The sequence below is a fragment of the Camarhynchus parvulus genome, chromosome 3 (genome assembly GCF_901933205.1).
Source record: "Camarhynchus parvulus chromosome 3, STF_HiC, whole genome shotgun sequence".
NCBI lineage: Eukaryota > Metazoa > Chordata > Aves > Passeriformes > Thraupidae > Camarhynchus > Camarhynchus parvulus.
Window position 1 is genome coordinate 26,943,164 of NC_044573.1, and position 19,419 is coordinate 26,962,582.

A 19,419-nucleotide genomic window follows, 5' to 3' on the forward strand; every position below is an offset into this window, starting at 1 on the left:
TAGGGAACTAGAAGACATGTAATGTGATATGTTATTCTCTAAGGCAAGTTTTGCATATTTTAGGCTGAAATTTTGCCCCCTAAATAATTGCACTCTCTAGTTGCTTTTGATCTTTTAAGTAAGATTGATGAAAAAGGGGAAAAAAATGGCATTAAACTCTTCCACTTCCTTAACATCCTCTGCACTTACCTGTCATAGAGTACTGGTCCAAATTTCCCTTTGTTTTTCTCTTCTTAGCTGTAAAATTTATTTTACTTTTGATAAGTTTTGCTAGCTATATCTAGTCCATTTGATCTTTAGTAACTGTTTACACGCCCTCTACACCTTCCCATGAATGGAGTGTTGTGCTGGATTCTCAACCAGATGTACTAGTGTCTATTTTACAGCTCTCTCTCTTAAAACTGAAGTCTATTAAAAGGTTGTGAATTAGCTGACTTCTGCTGCATTTCCTTACTTTCCTCTAAAATGCCATAGTTGCATTTCATTTCTTACTAGCATTTCTTGAATGAATTGAAGCTGTCCATAATCTGTTTCTTCTTTAGATTTTCTTCTTATTAGCTCTTCCCTACCAATTCTCTGAGTTTATTGACATCAGCCTTCTTGAAATCCAGTGCTGTTGGTCACTTGGATGAGATGGCAGAAGGTGACACTAGGTTCGCTGCAGTGCTGATTTCTTGTAAAATGTCCTATGTGGCAGCAGACTTTGAGTTGTATGTTACACTGCCCTCTACCTATGTGCAAAGCTGCAGTGCAGCTGAGGAACATTGTGACAATTACAGTGTGTACTAGGCCTTAAGATTTAGGCTGCTCTTCAGAATTTATAAGACAGAATGAGCAGAAAAATGTAACTTCAGAGAAACTTTCTGTAAGGTATTAATAACTTCCATTGTAATGAATCTCAGTGTGGACAGAGGACCTGTGCTAATGAAGTGTTTAGAACACAAATTCCTTGTGATAATAAATATTCCAGGCTAAGGTATGCAAGGATGCTTGCCCTACCTAGTTTAAAAAAAGCTTAGACAATTATGTGGTGATTTCATGTTGCAATGGACAGACAGTGAAACTTACATGTAATGGGGGAGAGAAGGAAAAAAGGCAATAAACTTCACCTTAAGCAGAAATGGCTGATGAAACCATACTGGACCTCTGCCTTGTAAGAACAGTGACAAAAACTCTTATAACTAATGCAAAAGCAGTAAAACTTCAGGTGCTACTAAAACCCTCCAATATTCTTTAACATTGGTTGAGACCACTGTAGATACATCATGGCTCCTCTCACAGGTAAACTAGAGATGGTCAAGAAGTCAGACCAAGCTTGATGTTTATATTAGAAAGCCTTCCTATTACACAAATATTTTTACTGACAAAATTACAATGAGAGTTCCTTTACTATCACTTCAAGTAAATAATGAAAATTAATTAGCAGCAGCAGTCCCATCTATAGTCAACTTTTATGACAGCTATAAACCAATAAAAATGCAGGCATCACGCAGTCAATGTGGTGCTGTAAGACAGAGCAGCAAGCTGTGCCTGTAGTCAGAGTAGTGGCGATGCTTTAGGGAAATGCAAGTTGTTGGTTGGATCTCTGCTCCATACTGCAGGGAACTGATGTGCAGTATCCATGCGCTATCTAGTGGCTCTGTCGATTATGACATTGCCCCTGAATTACTCTTCTTTCACCTGGGAATTGCAGGATTAAAAAATACTTAGACAGAACTGGAATTTGTGAGCCTGTAACCATTCCCTAATGAATCTAAGACATTTTGAGGTCATAAGTGATTAACGAAGAAAACCAAAAAGGTCATAAAGCTTGTGTGAATGTGCAGGCAAAACCCTTGATGGGGGCGCTTCTAGGGAGTCAGTACTGTCATTAACAGAAGCCTGACAAGCAGTAGTCAAGCTGTTAAGATCTTTCTCTTTTCTTACAGACTTTGTTCTAGATTTATTACTAAAAAACCCAATCAGTTTAGGAGTACTTCAAGAAAAAGTTTATGTATCTTCTTTAGTTGCTAGATTCTGCAATATTTTGTGAGGTAAAAGGCGATAATCCAAATATTTTAAGCTGAGCACATAGTAGACAGTAATGCAAGGCTAGATTTGTTCTCTCCAATGGGGAATGCTAATCTTTATCCCTTGAGATCAAGGACTAGGAAGATGTGAAGACCACACACACCAGCATTCTCCTGATCTGTTTCTGCCAGGGATGTGATTTATCTTCAGCAAAACAAATAGCCCTTCTGTTTTGTTATTTACCTGTGAAATGGAGATTGAACTGTTCTATGGAAGCTAGAACTGCTTTATAGATGAGTTCTGCTGTTGCAAAGGCCCTATTTTCTGTATCTTATATATATGAAACAGAAAATAGTGTATTTATATATGGCCTGTGCTAGCAGATTTAGGGGTATTATCTGAGCTACAACTAGCACACAAATCAGTTATATTTGAAAAAAAAAAGAAGTCTGATTCACCATCACTCTCAGCAATTTTGCACTTTTCTACTTAATAACTGAGAAAGCCCCCTAGACAGCTCTTAAAACACTTATCTAATTAAGTACAATTAAAGATTGTGTATTTGTTTTAGGAGGCTGAGTAAAGACATGACAATGCAGGTTTCAGCTTGGGTAACTTTTCTTGAACTGTTCTTCATAGTAAAGTAGAAATTTTATTTTGTTCTTCACGCATATCAAAGGTGCCAATTTTGTTTTCCCCTTTCAGTAAATAATTTTTCTATTTATACTTCTGAACACTTAAAATAAATTTAAAATAGCTGGAAAATAACGTTCATATTACCAGCACTTATGATTTCCAATATGAAGCTTCTATGGTGTATGTCTTTTGCCACATACAATAATAGCAGTTAATAAATATGCACATGAATACAAGATAAGTATATAAATGGACTTACAGGTGGTTGCATGTGCTGAGAAAACCGTGCCTAAGAGTCATGCCCTTTCATCTCAAATAAACCCAAAACTCAGAGCCTTAAGTCTTGTGCTAATTTTGGCTGACGAAGAATTCATTTTCTTCACAGTGGCTAGTATGGAGCTGTGTTTTAGATGTGTGCTGGAAATAGAGTTGGTAACACAGGGATTTTTCATTATTGCTGAGCAGAGCTTACACAGAGTCTTTTTTTCTGCCTCTCACCCCACCACACCAGTGAGAGCTGCACAAGGAGCTGAGGACAGAGCCAGGACAGCTGACCCCAAATGACCAAAGGGATGTTCCTGAGCATATGGTGTCATGCTCAGCTAAGGGGGATGAAGGAAGAGAAGGGGGGGTCTATTTGGAGTGATGGCATTTGTCTTCCCAAGCAATCATTATATGTGATGGAGCCTTGCTCTCCTGACAATCACCTGCCCATGGGCAGGGGTGAAGGAATTCCCTATTTTGCTTTGCTTGCACTCAGGGCTTTTGCTTTAAACTATCTTCATTTCAACCCCCAAATTTTCTCACTTTTGCCCTTCTGATTCTCTCTGCCATCAGACCAGGGGGAGTGAACAGCTCTGTGGTCCCTTGCTGCCAGCTGGGGTTAAACCACAAGAGCAATAAGCATATAAGAGTTGACAGGGCTACAGGCAACCTGCTTTAAGTGCTCAAGCTGAGCAGCTTAACCTCTTCTGCCCTCTTAGCCACTAGCATTTCCTACACTTCCTTCCAATTCAACATTCACTCCAGATCATTCAGAGCCTCAGAAGAGATTAAAAAAAAACCAACCAAAAAAACCCTCTAACTATAACTGAAAGAATTTTCTTTTAAGATGACTGTGAGTAAGAGAGACAAGCTTAAAAACACATCAGCAAATGAGGTACATTTCTTACTAGCACTTCCAGACTTGTGTATCCTATCAGCATGCACAAACCCCAGCTTAATTTTATTGCTTGTACAACCAGCACAAACCTGGCCACAAAGGTTTCAAAATAAATATTTAGTACAAGAAAAGAAATCCAACACTCAGGCTTCATTGCACAAACATTTAAAGAGAGGAAATAATTTCTTTTACAATGTGTTTCTCTTGTATAAGAATAATTTTGTATAGAAAATAGCTCTTTATACATTTTACAGAAATAGGCTAACATTTAGATTCTTTATTAATGAAAAATCATTGAATGCAATTTAAGATTTCGGTTATGTTTCAGTCACCAAACATCAATAACACAGCAAAACATCACAGCTCTAATATTCTTAAACTGCTTGCCTTATCAAGAATTGAGTCAAGACAGCAAAAACATTCCTAGAGCAATGATAATTTGAAAACACTCAAGTAGCTTGAAACTGTTAAATTATGAAATACTTCCTGAAAGTAATACCATAATTTAAGTGTCAAGGAATATGAACTTAAACCTTAACAAGGCAGCATTACTTGCTCACTCCTGCTGGCTAATACTGCAAAACCCAAAATGAACAAAAGCTTTAATATTAAACTGGTTTACTGTTAATGTGACCTTCAAAACAGTCCTGAAGGATAGGATGCTATCCAGAAGGACCTGGCCAAGCTTGAGAAGTGGGCCCACAGGAATCTCATGAGGTTTAACAAGACCAAGTACAAGGTGTTGCACGTGGATGGAGCAACCCTGGTATCAACACAGGCTGGGGGATGATCAAGAGCAGCCCTGGGGAAAAGGACTTGGTGCTGCTGCTGGGTGAGTGGCTGGAAATGTGCACTCCCAGCCCAGAAAGCCAAACATGTCCTGGGCTGCATCCAAAGCAGCGTGGACAGCAGGGCCAGGGAGGGGATTCTGCCCCTCTGATCTGCTCTGCTGAGTTCCCCCTGGAACCCTGCATCCAGCTCTGGGGGCCCAGCACAGGAGAGACATGGACCTGCTGGAGAGAGTCCAGAGGACGTCACCAAGATGATCACAAGGATGGAGCACCTCTCCTGCGAGGAAAGGCTGAGAGAATTGGAATTGTTCAGCCTGGAAAAGAAAAGTCTGACTTAAGGGTGACTTAATTGCAGCCATCCAGTACCTGAAGGGAGCCTACAAAAAAGATGGAGTGGGACTCTTTACAAGAGTATGCAGTGACAGTGGCTAGGTTTAGATTAGATGTTAGGAAGAAATTCTTTACTGTGTGGGTGGAAAGGCACTGGAAAAGGCTGCACAGAGAAGTTGTAGATGCCTTAACCCTGGAGAGGGAACACCTGAGCAATGTAGTCTAGTGGAAATGTGTCCCCGACCGTGGCAGGGGTGTTGGAACTCAATGATCTGTAAGGTCCCTTCCAACTGAGGCCGAATTCTATGATTCAAAACCAGATAGCAGAAGCTATTCTAGTAAATGCTATACAGCATTAACACAACATGTAATAAAATACTTCAATTTTCTTAAAAAACCATGGAAGGTAGATAAAAAAACCCAGTAAATTAAGATATAAAAAGTAAATTTGTAGAGGACAAAAAATTGAAAAACACATGTATATATACTTATATGTAATGGTATGCTAGGAAGTACATATATTTAAAAATACTCAGTTTATTCAAAGGCTGTTTAAGTTCATATGGTGTCATGTGGAACTCAAACATAACCCACACTCAAATGCTTTCCCTCTACAACTGCTGTTTCAAGCACCTGTACTTATCTACAGATTTTCTTGTAAATTAGAGAGAAGGTAAAGGCATTTCCCCTTGGAATATAACTATATGCAGTAATCATTTCTTGCTTTCTAGGTATAATTTTAAATAGAAGATGTAAGCAAATAAGAACTATAAAACCCAATGACTGAAACCCTGAAATTTAGATGCTAATGACTCTATTTAGTATTCATACAGAGCTACTTAGGAGTTTGCCAGCTGTACTCTGTGTGAGTACTGTTGGCACTTCATGCTTCACGATTCAAATGTGTATTATGTTTAGTCAAACATGGCTCCCACTCCAAGTTAGCAAAACTCTTGACACATACAACTTTCAAATAAATTTAGGTGGAACTGGTACACCTCTACTTCTCACAGCACAGGGGTTGATACAAGACAGTAATGAATCACATTATACTGGTTCACATTTTCATGTGGTTAGAAGGAGAAACCAACCCTTATTCCAGTGATTTTGCAAATTCTGCATAGTCAATGTATCCATCATTGTTCTTGTCATCATCTCTCAAGACATCATCTATTAGACTAATCAGCTCTTCTTCTTTCATTGCTTGGGTATGTTCACCACCTTCCTACAAAAACAAAACCACAGTTTAGCACTCTTTCTCATCTAGTGGCACATGTGACAGGTTAGTGACAACTAATTTTTTACAAAGCTGTTCATGTTTGGTGCCTAATTTGGCACTAAATTTTATGTAATCATTTATAACAAGGTAAGCAAATTTCATCAGATGGAAGCTTTGAAGTCAAAGTTCTTTGGATTCAGAACAAACATTCTGCAGTCAACATTCTGGGTCAGAAGTTCCAAAAGCTGAATACCACAATGTATAATGATGGACAATCATCTAATTAATGTATTCTTAATTAGGATCTTGATATAGTATAGACATTGTAGTTTCTATACACTACAGAAACACCTTACAGTAACACAGAAGTGAAAAAATTCAGCACTGTAGCTTAAAGTCAGGAAAATTCTTAGTAACACCCCTTATGGGAACACAAAGAGGTGCCTTTGCACAAGAAGCAGCCAGTCATTATTCTGTTCTTGGCTCACTATTTTTTGCCACAGGTTATTAGCAAGAAGTTATGCTATTCTGAATTGTAACTTCCAGAAGGTCAATATGAGATAATGTGTTTCTATTGTGTTCCTAATGACTGGAAAGAGAAATTGAGTGTAGGAAGAGGCAGACCATAGCAGGTTCTTCCAATACAAATTTTGTGCAAGAGGTTTTTTATAGTTTGTGTATACACAGCAGTAACAGCCTGAAGCTGAAAACAGTGTTGTATCACGCTATTTCTACAAATTCGCGTGCCTCATTTTGGATGATTTCCCTTTCTCCCATCCCTACCTGCCAAAGTAAGTCCTCTGTAAAATGATTTTCACTCTGAAGCCCTTCCTGATTCTAGAGTTTAAACTAAAATGGAAACTTCCTAAAAACTGCAATGTAACATGAAAAGCAGTGATCATTTACAAATTCAACCAGAACTATCAAGAGAAATACAGTCTCATTTTCAGGCAAAACTGTAACTGCACTGAGGATGTGTTGCAACTGCCCTGCTGCTTTTAGTCAGAACTGTTTCCAGGCACATGTGTTGTTACAAAACTACACCAACCTCTTTGTGGACATGTGAGATAGCAGTAGCAAGTTCTAACCCATCTAGCAAATTATTGCCATCATAATCATGCATTTTGAAGTAATGGAGCTGCAACTCTTGTGGAGACATCTCAGATTCTGGTTTCTCGATAACACCTTCCAGGTGTTCCATAATGTGTCTAAGAAAAACAAAACCCACAACATTTCCATCAGTTAATATTTAATGCTCTGTTTACAGCAAATTTAGTCTTTGATCAAATATTGTATGTCTAAAAGCATCCTGGACAACTAAAAGCTACCGTTTGATATCAAAATAAAGGGGACACAAGGGTTGTTTGTTAGGGGGGCCTTAGAGGCCTCTAATACCTTAGATAACTATTTCAATTTCTTCTGGCCTACTTAACAGGCTATCAAAACAACTGAAGCAGAGCCCAAAATCTCTTTTTGGCTGTCTTCCAAAGCACAGGAATTGGAGGAAGATCTTTCTCAGCCAACCATGAAGTGTTCTAGGAAGTTTTATTTGCTGCTAGAACTGTTCCGCATTTATGAAGAAGCAAATGAGAAAAAAAATTCTACCTGTTAGGAATATAATTTTGTCTAAAGTATGCTGATATGGGTAAGCAGGATTTCTGTAAGAAATATTTTATAGCATAAGTTGGGCTAAAGGCTCCAGAGAGAGCCTTTCTCGGTCTTGTATCTTTACAAATTTATCAAGCATGTCTCATATCTGGCTTTAGTTGATTGTACAACATTCTGAAAAAACAGAGTGCTCTAGGCTTGAGTCCAACTCGCATTACACTTTAGAGATAAGAAAATAATTAAGAAGTAAAGTTTACACTTTTAGAACATGGAACACGTACTCTTTATCTTGTACCAAATTCTTATCAAGGCGAATATTTGGATGTTGACTCTCTCCTACGTGTTCTTCAGCTAGGGCAGAGATGAAGAATGCAGCCATAGCAAAGCAGAACAGCAAATGTGTTCTGAACATCCTTTGGGCCATTGTGATCTCCTACAAAAAGGAAAACATACCCCCAAAAAAAAATGAAAAATGTGATCTACTTTCAGTGGATTTTAGACAGTGATAAACAACCCCATTAAGTTTCAGAATGGAAAAACTTGTTGCATTGGAAACTCTTGGCAAGGAGAGAACCAGAGAGTTCCAATTAGGAGTTTTTATGAGGGTCCCTATTTTACTGAATTATGCAGTAATTTTCAGATAATTTTTCTTTTTTTCTTTCCTCATAGCTAACGTGCACACCTTAGCCATACTTGGGTTTTCATATACCTTCCAGACAAACAAGCCACCATGCCCTCTGCCTCAGGCAGACCTGCCCCACAGCTATGGGAGCAAAGGTCGCTTACGGCATGGAAGCGGCTCCATCTAATGAGCAGCTCTGTTAAGGCTGGATTCCCTGAGGGGCGCACAGCTGGGAAGCCGTCACGCAGCCGGGCATGTGCGCACTTCACGGGCAGGTGACAGAGCACAGAGCTTCACAGGGGCCGGCCGCGCTGCCGAGGGCAGCCACGGCGCGGGCTGGCGGCTTCAGTCCCGTTCTTCTCCCGGCCCCAGCTGCAGCTACCCCCGGCTTGCACCCGCCAGGCTCCCACCCCCGGCTGGATCCCCGAGAAAGCGCCCCCGTAGCGGGATGGGGCTGGGGCTGGGCCCGCCGCCCCCTGTCCCCTGCCCAGGCCCCAGCACCCCGCTCCGGCAGCGGCTGTCGGGGTGGGCGGAGAGGCCCTGCTGCCAGACTACGTACCCTCGGCCGGGTCTCCGCCGTGCCGCAGGCTCCGGGCTGGACGCGGGCTGGCCACCATTCCCGAGACACCATCCCGGGATCACCCCTGACCCGGCGCCGCCCCGCCCGCTCCGCCGCCCATTGGCCGCTCCGCTCGGCCCCGCCCTGCCCCGCCCCGCGGGCGACGTCACCGCTCCCGGAGCTCCACGTGGAGCCCTCGCGGCGGCGCAGGTGCTGCGAGGCCGCGCCCACCGCGGGGCGGGGCGGGGCGGGGCCGGGCGGGGGCCAGGTGCGTGATCAGCCGTCCACGAGCCAACAGCGTGTCCTGCCTGCTGTGCATTAGGAACAGCACTGCCAGTAGGTCGGGGAGGTGATCCGGTCCCTCTACTTAGCCCTGGTGAGGCCACATCTGGAGTGCTGTGTCCAGTTCTGGGCTCCTCAGTACAAGAGAGATGTGCAGCTCCTGAGTGGGTCCAGTGGAGGGTAACAATGATTATTAAGGGACTGGAACATTTCTCTTACCAGCAAAGGCTGGAGGAATTTGGCTCGTTCAGCCTCGAGAAGAGCCAACTGAGAGGGGAGCTCATCAATGTGTACAAGTTTAGATATATCTATATAGTGTACACAAGGGGGGAGGGGAGGGGGTGTCAAGAGGATGAAGCCAGGCTCTGCTCAGTGGTGCTGAGCAAAAGGACAAGAAGCAATAGGCAGAAACTGATGCACAGAAAATTCTACCTGAACATGACCAAGAACAAATTTACTGTGTGGGCAACTGAACACAGGAGTGGAGTGTCCAGAGACACTGTGTAGTCTCCGTCAATGAAGATATTCAGAAACCGCCTGGACACAATCCTGTGTCATGCGCTCTATGATGCCCTGCTTGAGCAGGGCAGCTTGGACTAGCTGACCCACTTGCAACCTGGCCCATTCTGGGTGCTGTGGGGTCTCCACACCCCTGGCCTTTGATGTAGATGCGTCCTCTGTCTTCCCAGAGGACGCATTGGAGGGATTCCACTGGTGATACTCTGGGCAGAACCGAGAAGGACTGCAATGGCAGAACTGCTGGCACTGAGGGCCAGCACGTGTCCCACTCCTAGGGCAGTCCCTGGCTGCCCTGGCTCTGGATGCTTCCCTCTAGCCCAGCCGCCACGGTTCCTGCCCTGCTGCTCGAGTGGGAACTGTCGTACCCTCTCCCCAGTGCCCACTGCTGACCGTGCTCTGTGCTTCCCCTCACACCCCGGTCCCGCTGTTTCCATACTCGACACCTACACACCACAGCTCCGGCCTCTCGAGGTCACAGCCCTCGAGCAAAGCTAGGCCCCGGGGCGGCTTTTGGCCCGTTCCTCACGCACCGCCCGAGGGTCTCGTGTGGGAGCGGCTGCTGGAGGGGGCCGGTGGCCGTGGGGATCAACCGGCGGAGAGCCCTGGTGACTTCTGAGGGCGGCGGTGGGGGAACGGCACTCCCGGCCGGTCTCGCCCAGGAAGGGAACGAGGGGCCACACCCGCGGTGCCGGGACAGCTGGTGCAGGACGCGGCTCTGTGCCCGGGTGTCAGGCGAGAGGCGTCAGGGAGTGCCGGCCATGGCGGATGCGCCGTCCCCAACCGCAGCCCGCGAGCAGGCCGTCCCGGCCGCGCCCGCCCCGCAGCACCTGGCGGTTCCACAACCCCGGCCGCCGAGCTCGGGAGGCGCCGCCGGGGACTCCCCGCGGGCCGGGGCGGGGCTGGTCTCTCCCGGCGCTAAGATGGCGGCCAAGGCCTCGCACTCGCACGTGAAGCTGGAGGCGGAGATCGAGCGGTGCCGGGCGGAGGGGCACTGGGGGCGGCTCCGCCACCTCGCACAGCAGCTGCTGCCGCCGCGGCCCCCGCGCAAGGCGAAGGCGGCGAGGGGCGCGCAGGACGCGGGTAAGCGGCGGCGGGGGCGGGCGGGGCGGCCGTCGGTACCGACCCGCCCGGGCGTGGGGCGGCGGCGAGGCCGGCTGCTCGCTCCCCTGCCGCCGCGCGGTCTCGGCAGCCCCGCGCCGGTGGGCTGGCGTGGGCGGGGGCTGCGGCCGCCCCGGCTTGCGGGGCGTCGTTTGCTGTCCCGTGCCGGCGTCCCGGCTCCGCAGCGCTCGGGAAGGAGGGATGCGTGGGAGAGGCGGCGGGAGCTCAGGAAGCAGCGCTTGGGAAGATCACGCTGCGCTTCCTTTCCGTGTCAGCGCTGCCGAGCGCTCGGGATCAGCGCCGGGCGTAGGTGGCAGCTGTCCGGTTCCGAGCCCGCCCCGGGTGCTGCCGGCCCGGGCCGCCTCCGCTTGGAAAGGTTCACATCAGCTTCTCGATACGCGCCGTGCTGGTTCCCTCTTGCCCCTGCCCAGCGCTGTTCTTGGGCGGGTGCCCTTGTGTTACCCCTCTCGGTTTCCAATGGGCACTGCTTTACTTAAAGGCTTTCACATGTAAAACAAATTTCCTAAATAGCAAGTATATTAGTATTTTTTCCCTGTTACAACACACTGATTTGCTGCCTTTTTTTTTTTTAAATGAAATCTTTTGTAACGAGTGAGGCAGCATAACTCAGTCGGAGGTCAGCAAGTAAGTTGTGAACAGGACCTGATCTTACCCGCGGTAGTGGTACAAAGGTTTCTGCCGCTGAAGTCAGAAGAGCTGCTTCTGGGAGTAAAACCCCTTCTTTAGGGGATTGTGACCAGAATGTGGCCCTAGAGTTGAAGCTTTTTGGGGTCCCTTAAACTTCACAATGGGAACCATGATGGGGGTGATGCTGGTAGTTTAATGCATGTTTATTTTTGAGGCTTTCCTAGTGTTTACATGGTGCAGATTGAACCCTGTGCTGAGAATCATACGGCCAACCTTTGAACTTTAGTCAGGTTTCAGCTGTGTTTTCCCAGGTGCAGAGATCATCATGAACTTTGGGGGCATTAGTAGTTGAAGAGTTCACAGTAGTTTCTTCCCTTGTAATTAAGAGGTATAACAACAGTATGATTGCTGTAAAAACATGATTTGTTAATTTGCTGCCATGTCATCATAACTTGCTAGTTACGAAAGAGTAATGCTTTGTTACTGCTACAGAACCTCTTTCAGCAGGTTTTGTGCTTCTAGAATGATTGTGTGTTTGAATGGGATTTTTGTAACAGTAGTATTTGCTTTGTGAGGTTGTGTATATTTATTTGTTAATTGTCTATGATCTTACCTAATTCCTTAAGTTTGATTAAGAGATTAATGACTACCTGAAAGCACTTTGGTATGTAGAAATGACTGCCTGCAACTTTGGGGGGAATATACTTGAACTCTTACACTTCCCATTTTATGTACCTGTACTTTGTTTAGTTGCAGACCTGCAAACGAGCAGGAAGAGCTATGATTATAATTTGGTATGTAGCTGAACACTTAGGCCACAACAACAAAATAGTCTAAACCACCACACAGTTATTACATGGTGTATAGGTAGAAAGTGGGCATAAGGTCTCTCCTGGACTGAAAATACAAAAATAGGTACACTACTGTGTATCTATCATTCTCAAATTTCAGACTTTGAAACATGGAATATATATGAAATGTAGGGCTGGGCTTTTTGGTATTCAAAGATTTCCTTACCTGGCTTGACCCACTAGTCTGCTGCTGGAGGTACTGTTGTTATGAATGAAGGAACTGCAGAAATGGGCCTGTCATGTAAGAACTCTGAGTACTCTCGCAGATTAAACTTTTTTTTTTTCAGCACGATTGCCACATTCCATTGATGCTTCATGCTGTATCCATTGCTGCTACCTGTGTTTGTGTGTCTTCTGTGGAACTGTGAACAGGGATGAATTTTAATGTAGAAAGAGGCATGTTAATTACAGCAAAGGATCAATCCTTGTTTGTCTTTAATAATAGATGTGTAGAATCTGTATAATTTGTCTTTTAATTTTTTTTTCTGCATACTTTCAGGAAAATTGTTCAAGTTTTTGATGCAGTTACTGCTGTCACTTCTCTGTAGTCTAAAGCATTCATATCGTGCTAGTACCTTTGTAAATAAAAAGCATCCACTGAAATGTTTGCAAACTTTGTTCTTACGCTTTTGAAAGTGAGTTTTGTGATGAAAATTCTTAACTGTTATATTAGTGACAATGTAAGAAGGAATGGTGCTGCCAAAATTAAAGGTTTAAGGAGGGAAAATCTTCAAGTTACAACAAAGTGCTTCATTTTTCCATACAAAACATACTGTTTCCACTAGATAAAAGTTAGTGGAACTTTCTTTTGGTCAATGAGTTCTTATCCCCTCATTTGAGTTTGTCTCAAAGGTGTGTTGTTTCGTTTCTTATCATCAGTATAGCAGTAAACAATGTTTCTTGTTGGTTGGTGTGTGCTTTCAGAGGACCATGGGAGTTTGCTGCTTGCAGAGGCTCTGCTGGAGGAATGTTTGAAGGAAAATTTTGCCAAACTGAAGGACTCCATTCCACTGTCAGAGAAGAGTGAGCCCAAACTGAGTGAAGCTAAACAGTATCTGACCAATATCTTAAGCAGAGGGAAACTAAGAGTAAGTGGGCTCTGTCATCATAATTCCTGCCAACTGGATACTTCTTTGCTATGATTATTAGTCTGATACAAGGTGTGGGTGTTCCCTGCTCATGTCCGTGGATATGCAGTGCTGTATTTTAGGTGATACTGAGAGACTGGTAATTCCCCTAGGCAGGGTTTTATGTTGTGAAACTTGCTTTTTCATATGCAAAGAAATTATGTGCTACAAGGACATATCCTGTTTATTTTTTTAATTGGAAAGGAGTGGGATAAATACTTAGAATTGCTCTCAAGTGGCGGGGTGTGGGCACATAAGGGTGCTGTCAGGCCAGCACCGCAGAGTGACCTCCTGCTGCTCCATATCTAAGGGAATTTTGCACAACTGGTAGCTCCTGATTGGAGAAAAATGTGCCACAAGCTGCTGTCAGGAACTTAGGATTGTTTTGAGAGGACTGCAGCCTTGCACTGCCTTTGGTGTCTGTTGGAGAAGAAATGCTTTTATTTTGTTTTGTGATCTGGGTGTGTGGCCAGTAACTGCTTGTCAACTCAGTTGCAGAGCTTCAGGAGGGTTTTAATACTCTGATGGCTGCTGCTGCTGCTGCATTGGTGCCCTTTGACACACAGTTGCATAACTGTGTGTAGATGTAAATGAATTACAACAGTCTGCTCTAGACTTCTGTTACTTTTGGTCCTGAAATGGCCAGGCTAGTTTAGTTAAGTTGGAAATGTACATTATACTTTCACCATGTTAATTTCCAATGAGCAAGGTCAGCCTATTTAGTGCATAAAATGGAGAGAGTAAGGAAGGGGGGGAGAATCTGTTCAACCCTCTTTATAGTTTAACCCCATTAACAGTCAGAACTACTGAATTCTTCCAGTTCCTTGTGTTTAGTTTGGCTGCATGAATTGGCATTACTGTTTCTTAGCTAGTGGTGACTTAGCTACAGATAGCATGTATTAAAAAAATGCGTATGAAGGCTTAGGAACCTTTTCATGCTTTCCAGAGGGTCTGAACAGATGTGTTTTACTGAGGTTCTGTTACATTTGTTTTCAATCTTTAAACAAAATGAATCTTAGAAATAGCAGGTGTGCCTTCTGTTTTTTCACTGTTGTATGAAAGTTCTTTGACAACTAAAGAATATTTGAGGCTTTTCTCACTCTTTAATTAAATATACAGAGGAGAGGGGAGCTTACTTGTCTAAAAACTGATGGTTACTGTCTAGTTTAAATGCAGGGGTTTTTCTTAGTGTGTGTAGGTAATTCTGACAGTGCCAGCCCTTTATGTGCTCTTTGTGGCTGGTGAATCGATAGAGCAGGTCAGCTGAGACCAAAGAGTTGGCTTACAAACTGTATTTCAAATCTGAGCTCCAAAGTGGTTGCCTGACCTTATTGGCTACTGCTCTCATGAGGTTAGCCTTTGCAGTTGTGAGAGGAAAGCATTCTGACCTGCCTAATTTGCTGTGGAGTACTTCATTCTTCCTGTCTGGTATTTCACCCTGTGAACACTTTTTCTCTCTCTGCTCCATTTCAGCCGAAGTATATGACAGAAGCTATGCTGATCCTAGGAAAGCTGCATTATGTGGAGGGATGCTACAGAGATGCCATCAGCATGTATGCAAAAGCAGGAATTGATGACCTTTCAACCAAAGAGGAGCCTCTGTACATGCTGCGATTGATAACTGAAGCCTTTGTTATTAAAGGTAAAGGACCATGTGTGTATATTTGAAATATGCTGGTTTTAGGTTGTAGGTGTTTCTCCAAATGGTTTGGCTGGAGCAGGATTAGGGCAAAGAGGTATGCTGTAGAAGATACTACATGGTATGGTCTGTGTAGTTTCAAACTTGAAGGCATTATGGAGTCTTAGTCCATGGTTTTTAAACTTGGCTGCCTTGTAAAGAAAAGCTTTAAATTGGAAATCTTGTGGTAACTCTTGGCTGTAAGTCAGCGACATGCTTGAGCTTGTGTGTCCATTTTGGGAAAACCTAAATCAAGAATCAAGCCCTTGGCTGAATTGGGGCCTATGCTTTGGGTTAGAAAGAGTTCATCTGCTTGTAAATTTCAGTGATTTCTGTGAATTAAACAACAATGATGTCTCCAAGTTTTAAACTTTGGACTAAGAGAATATGTGCTTTCAAAGCAGGTAGTGTATTTTTGCAATGCATGTCACACAGTATCAGATCATATGTACAAACAGGAATCTCTCCTCCCCCTTGTAACTCTGTAGACATTGCACTGTTTGAGAGATTCTAATTAAAACTACCTCTGTGGATAGTGAAATTGCATTTCCTTTTTGAGTGGGGGAAAGACCCTTGTCAGTTTTTGACTTGGGGGGAGAAAAAGATCAGTAATCTTCTCCTTCATTTGCTTTCGGTTCCTTTATAAATGTTGCTCAAGTACTGCTACCTATCTACTGCTTTCTACTCTTTTCAGCATGTCCACCAGCTAATTAGGTGAATGAGAACTCTGATGATCAGATACCTTCAACTGGTATGTAAAAGAGTGAAACCAAATCAACCCGAAATACTGTTTGACTGGGCTGCTAGTATTACTGATAATAATTTGAATCATTCTGCTTTTTTTGAAATCCTGTTTGTGCTGCTTTGCTTGCTTTGATTTTTGTTTCCTGTGGTACTGAGTGAATCTGCTTCATTAATGAGCTTTTGTGGATCAGGACTAATTTACTTGTGCCTCACACTGATGCTTGCATGGCTTAAGGGTAGTTGCCAGTGCATTCTCAGCAGTGTATTTGAGAGCAACTCCTGGTGCACTCCAGAGTCTGAAGGAGATGCACTGTCCTTATTGGGAGCCAGGTATGACCCTTGGTGAGGTGTGAGCATAATGATAATGTGTGTGTGGAAACTGATGGAATAACCCTGTTGTTATAAGACCCCTTGTGTTGTGTGGATTACCTAACTTGCATCTGAAGATGTTGGAGGCGTTTGCCTCAGAGTGTCAGGCAGTGTTTTGGTTTCTTTCCCTGTGTGGTTTAACATGGAATGTAAATACTGTGTTGCCATGTAAACCATATGGAGTCTGTCATTGCAGAGAGACCTCTGTGCTGTTATGGTTTCACAGTCTTTATACTCCATGATGATTATTTTCATATTAGCTAAGATATCAAGAGTGTAGTAAATCACTCAGTATTCTACCAAAGTTGCTGACAGAAAGAAGTCCAGCAGAGTGGAGCTTGTCCAGTTGAGTTTGAAGAGGACACTCGCTGCTAGGATCACTGATGCCATGTTCCCTCAGGCACTCTTATGTTAGCACTTTGTGCAAGTAGCTATGGCAATAGCAGTGTAGAGTTAAATTTTCATTTTAAAACGTGTGTCCAGGCTGCTTCTGCAGGGCAAGTAACAATATGGAGTTGAATTATTTAAAATTCATTGATACTTTATGCCATATATTTTTCTTATTCCCCTTTTTAATATGGTATCTCTCCAGAAATTATGTTCATTCATACTGTGTTACTGCCTTTGGTTGAACTATTGGTTGTTTATGCAATCTGAAGCCTTCTTTAAAGATGCTCTTGAATGTTGCTCATAGTAAAATTTTTGTGGGGGCCATTTAGGCAAATATCCTCAAAAGCCACAGTCCTGTCTATTTCAAGGCAGAAGTTAGGTTCCTCAGTCAATTTCTTGTTCACATTTTCAGAAATGGGAGAAAGCTGTTGGTTTAATAGAATATCCCTGTTCATCCTGCATTAGTTAAAAGCAGCAGAACTTTGTATTGCCTCATAGTGTGAAATTGAAACTGCCTGAGTTTTGTGTAGGTAATACTGCTGAGTAATGCCTGTATGCAGAATGGCTGCATTGGTTCTCAAGCACTCAGGATTAGGCTGGAAAGGTCATGGAACAAAGAACAGTCAGATAAAAGGCTTATTTTTTTAATGCTGACACCTATTCTTTTAATGTTGGAAATTACCAAAAACGTAACAAGAAACATGGGATACAGTGGGAGGAGTTGCACAGATAAAACCAGTTTTAGAAATCCAGCAAAAACAAGTTTCCTTCCTTAGAGCACCTTTTAACCTTTGCAACACCGAAGGTGGATGTTGAACTAAATCTCTGGAGATCCACAGCATGTAGAGGGTTCATATTATGGTAAGAGGCAGTACCCTTGGATTTGTACCCTTATGTTTGGATTGAAGAAGTTGAGCAGGGAAAAAAAGTCTTGCTTGCCTTCTCACTGAACTTCCACACAAAGTGAGTTTCAAGAAGTAAACTTTGAAGTTCTTTATCAGTATGAGGGCTTGTGCAATTGACAAGTCACAGGAGAAATGGCAGAGAGCAAGATTCTCCAGTGTCTCATCTGACTGCTGCTTCCTGTTCTAAATCCCTGCACTGTGAGGAGACAAGTTTTGTGGGTGCTGTGAGTGGAGCTCTGACAATTGTTTGATTTTTCATTATGACTAATTTTAACCTCTCTGGTTAGTTAATAGGTGGTTGGTTTGTACTTGTCTCCTTCCTCCCCATCCTTCAAGAAGTCAATCCTTCCTGAAAATTTTACTTCTGCAGTTCATATTACTGCTGGTAATCTCTGATGCAAGAAGCTCTATGTTGCATAAAACAGTATTGAGTAAGCAAACTTTGCTTCTGATTCAATTGGGACACACTGTGACTTTGTTACTTGATGGTGTCCATTTGAAACAGCAAGCAAAAAAGACTTCAGAACAAACTGTGTAGCTGTTAGAGCCCACTGGTTTCCCTCTGTCTGTGCTTGCTGCAGAAACTGTGCAGATGTCTCTCTTTGAAAGGAGTAAATCGTCCTGGTACTAGGTTAGGCTACTTCCTAACCCTTACAAAGCACTATGTAGCTCTAGCCAGGGCTTCAGCGTAGCTGAGCTCTAAGAAAGAGGTTTCTGTGATGCGGCAATGTTTGCTGTGCTGCTGAGAGCAGGAGGAGAGCTGCTTTACCTGAGGCAGGCTGTTGTCAGCCTGGGTGGTGGAGAGTCAGGCAGGGCTCATGTGTTGTGTGGATCCTGTTTTGTAATGACTGAGAGGGGCTTTAGCTTGTGCTGAGGGATGTGTCAGAGCTGCTGCAGTTAGCCCTGTGCTGTCAGGCCAGGCACTGGACTTCTTCCACCTGGAGTGGGGTAGCCTGGAGAAAGCTACCTGTCTGTATTTGTGCACAGTGCCATAGGATTGCATGTGGTATCTAGTTTCTAAATGGATTTCTAGGGAGTTAAATCTTTAAAAGTCCCACTGCCTGTTTTTCTCCTTTTCTCCCAGTCCATCCTGTAATTTTTGTAATTTAGTCATTTTTGTGTTATTATTGGCCATTTGGCAGCTCAGGGTGGGTTTAATTTGTGCAGCTTCAGTCTGAACTCTCTGTAGAGTCAGAAGTTGGCTGTTCTGGGGTGATTCATCACCTCTTCAAATGGCATCTGACACAGTTGATGTGAATGGTAGTGGACATAGAGCCTCTTCTCTGGTGACTGTGAGAGAAGACTGCAGACTAAATTGAGATTTATTGCTTGTAATTTTCTTTCTAAGTGGTTTTGTTCTTTAGTTTTGGGGTTTTTTTAACTTTGGAAAAGACATCCATTTTATCAAAAGGCTGCAATGTGAGCTTGATCTTTTTAGATCTTTGGAAAGGTGTGGAAGTGAGCAAGGTGATAATCTGCCTGTAAGGAGTAGTCTGCATTTTATTGTAACAAATCCAACCACAAGTCATATCTACCAGGAAATGAGACTCTGTTAGTGGTTCAGAGCTGTCTATATTTTATTCTTGGACCCATTTTAGTCATTTAAACATGCTTAAGGTCTGTGGTGTGACACATTTGAGAAACCAAAGATAGAATCTTGAAACAAACATTGCTGGATTGAGCCACTGAGCTTTAGAGCTCTGCTAAGATCTGTGATTTTTCAAAGTAAAACCTCAAAGCTACCACGTAGGGGTTTTTCCTGAGTTTGATAATGATAAACAGACTGGAACCTGCTTCCAGCATCCTGAGTTCAGCACATCTTGTTTTGGATTATTTTGTTTTTGTTCGGTCTTAGAATAAATTCCTGTGCT

At 43.5% G+C, this 19,419-nt stretch overlaps 2 protein-coding genes across 8 annotated transcripts in view; one reads left to right on the forward strand and one right to left on the reverse strand.

The window, feature by feature from the left end:
- Window positions 1-19,419, forward strand: part of TTC7A (tetratricopeptide repeat domain 7A) — a 198,196-nt gene that overhangs the window by 18,375 nt on the left and 160,402 nt on the right. For 2 of the 7 annotated variants that reach the window (XM_030944581.1, XM_030944582.1), the window contains exons 1-3: window positions 11,034-11,212; window positions 13,260-13,423; window positions 14,936-15,104. In XM_030944581.1, coding sequence (XP_030800441.1) covers window positions 11,038-11,212; window positions 13,260-13,423; window positions 14,936-15,104 — 508 coding nt within the window. In that variant the 5' untranslated portion in view covers window positions 11,034-11,037. Of the gene's footprint in view, window positions 1-10,620; window positions 10,819-11,033; window positions 11,213-13,259; window positions 13,424-14,935; window positions 15,105-15,288; window positions 15,892-19,419 lie in introns of those variants that run through there. The other 5 variants (XM_030944583.1, XM_030944584.1, XM_030944585.1 and 2 more) reach the window with 4 other exon arrangements.
- Window positions 3,649-9,058, reverse strand: MCFD2 (multiple coagulation factor deficiency 2). The gene is made up of 4 exons (XM_030944589.1): window positions 8,938-9,058; window positions 8,038-8,189; window positions 7,197-7,356; window positions 3,649-6,154 (listed from the first exon to the last, which is right to left on the reverse strand). The coding sequence occupies exons 1-4, from the start codon at window positions 9,007-9,009 to the stop codon at window positions 6,023-6,025; spliced, it is 516 nt and encodes a 171-aa protein (XP_030800449.1). The 5' UTR covers window positions 9,010-9,058; the 3' UTR covers window positions 3,649-6,022.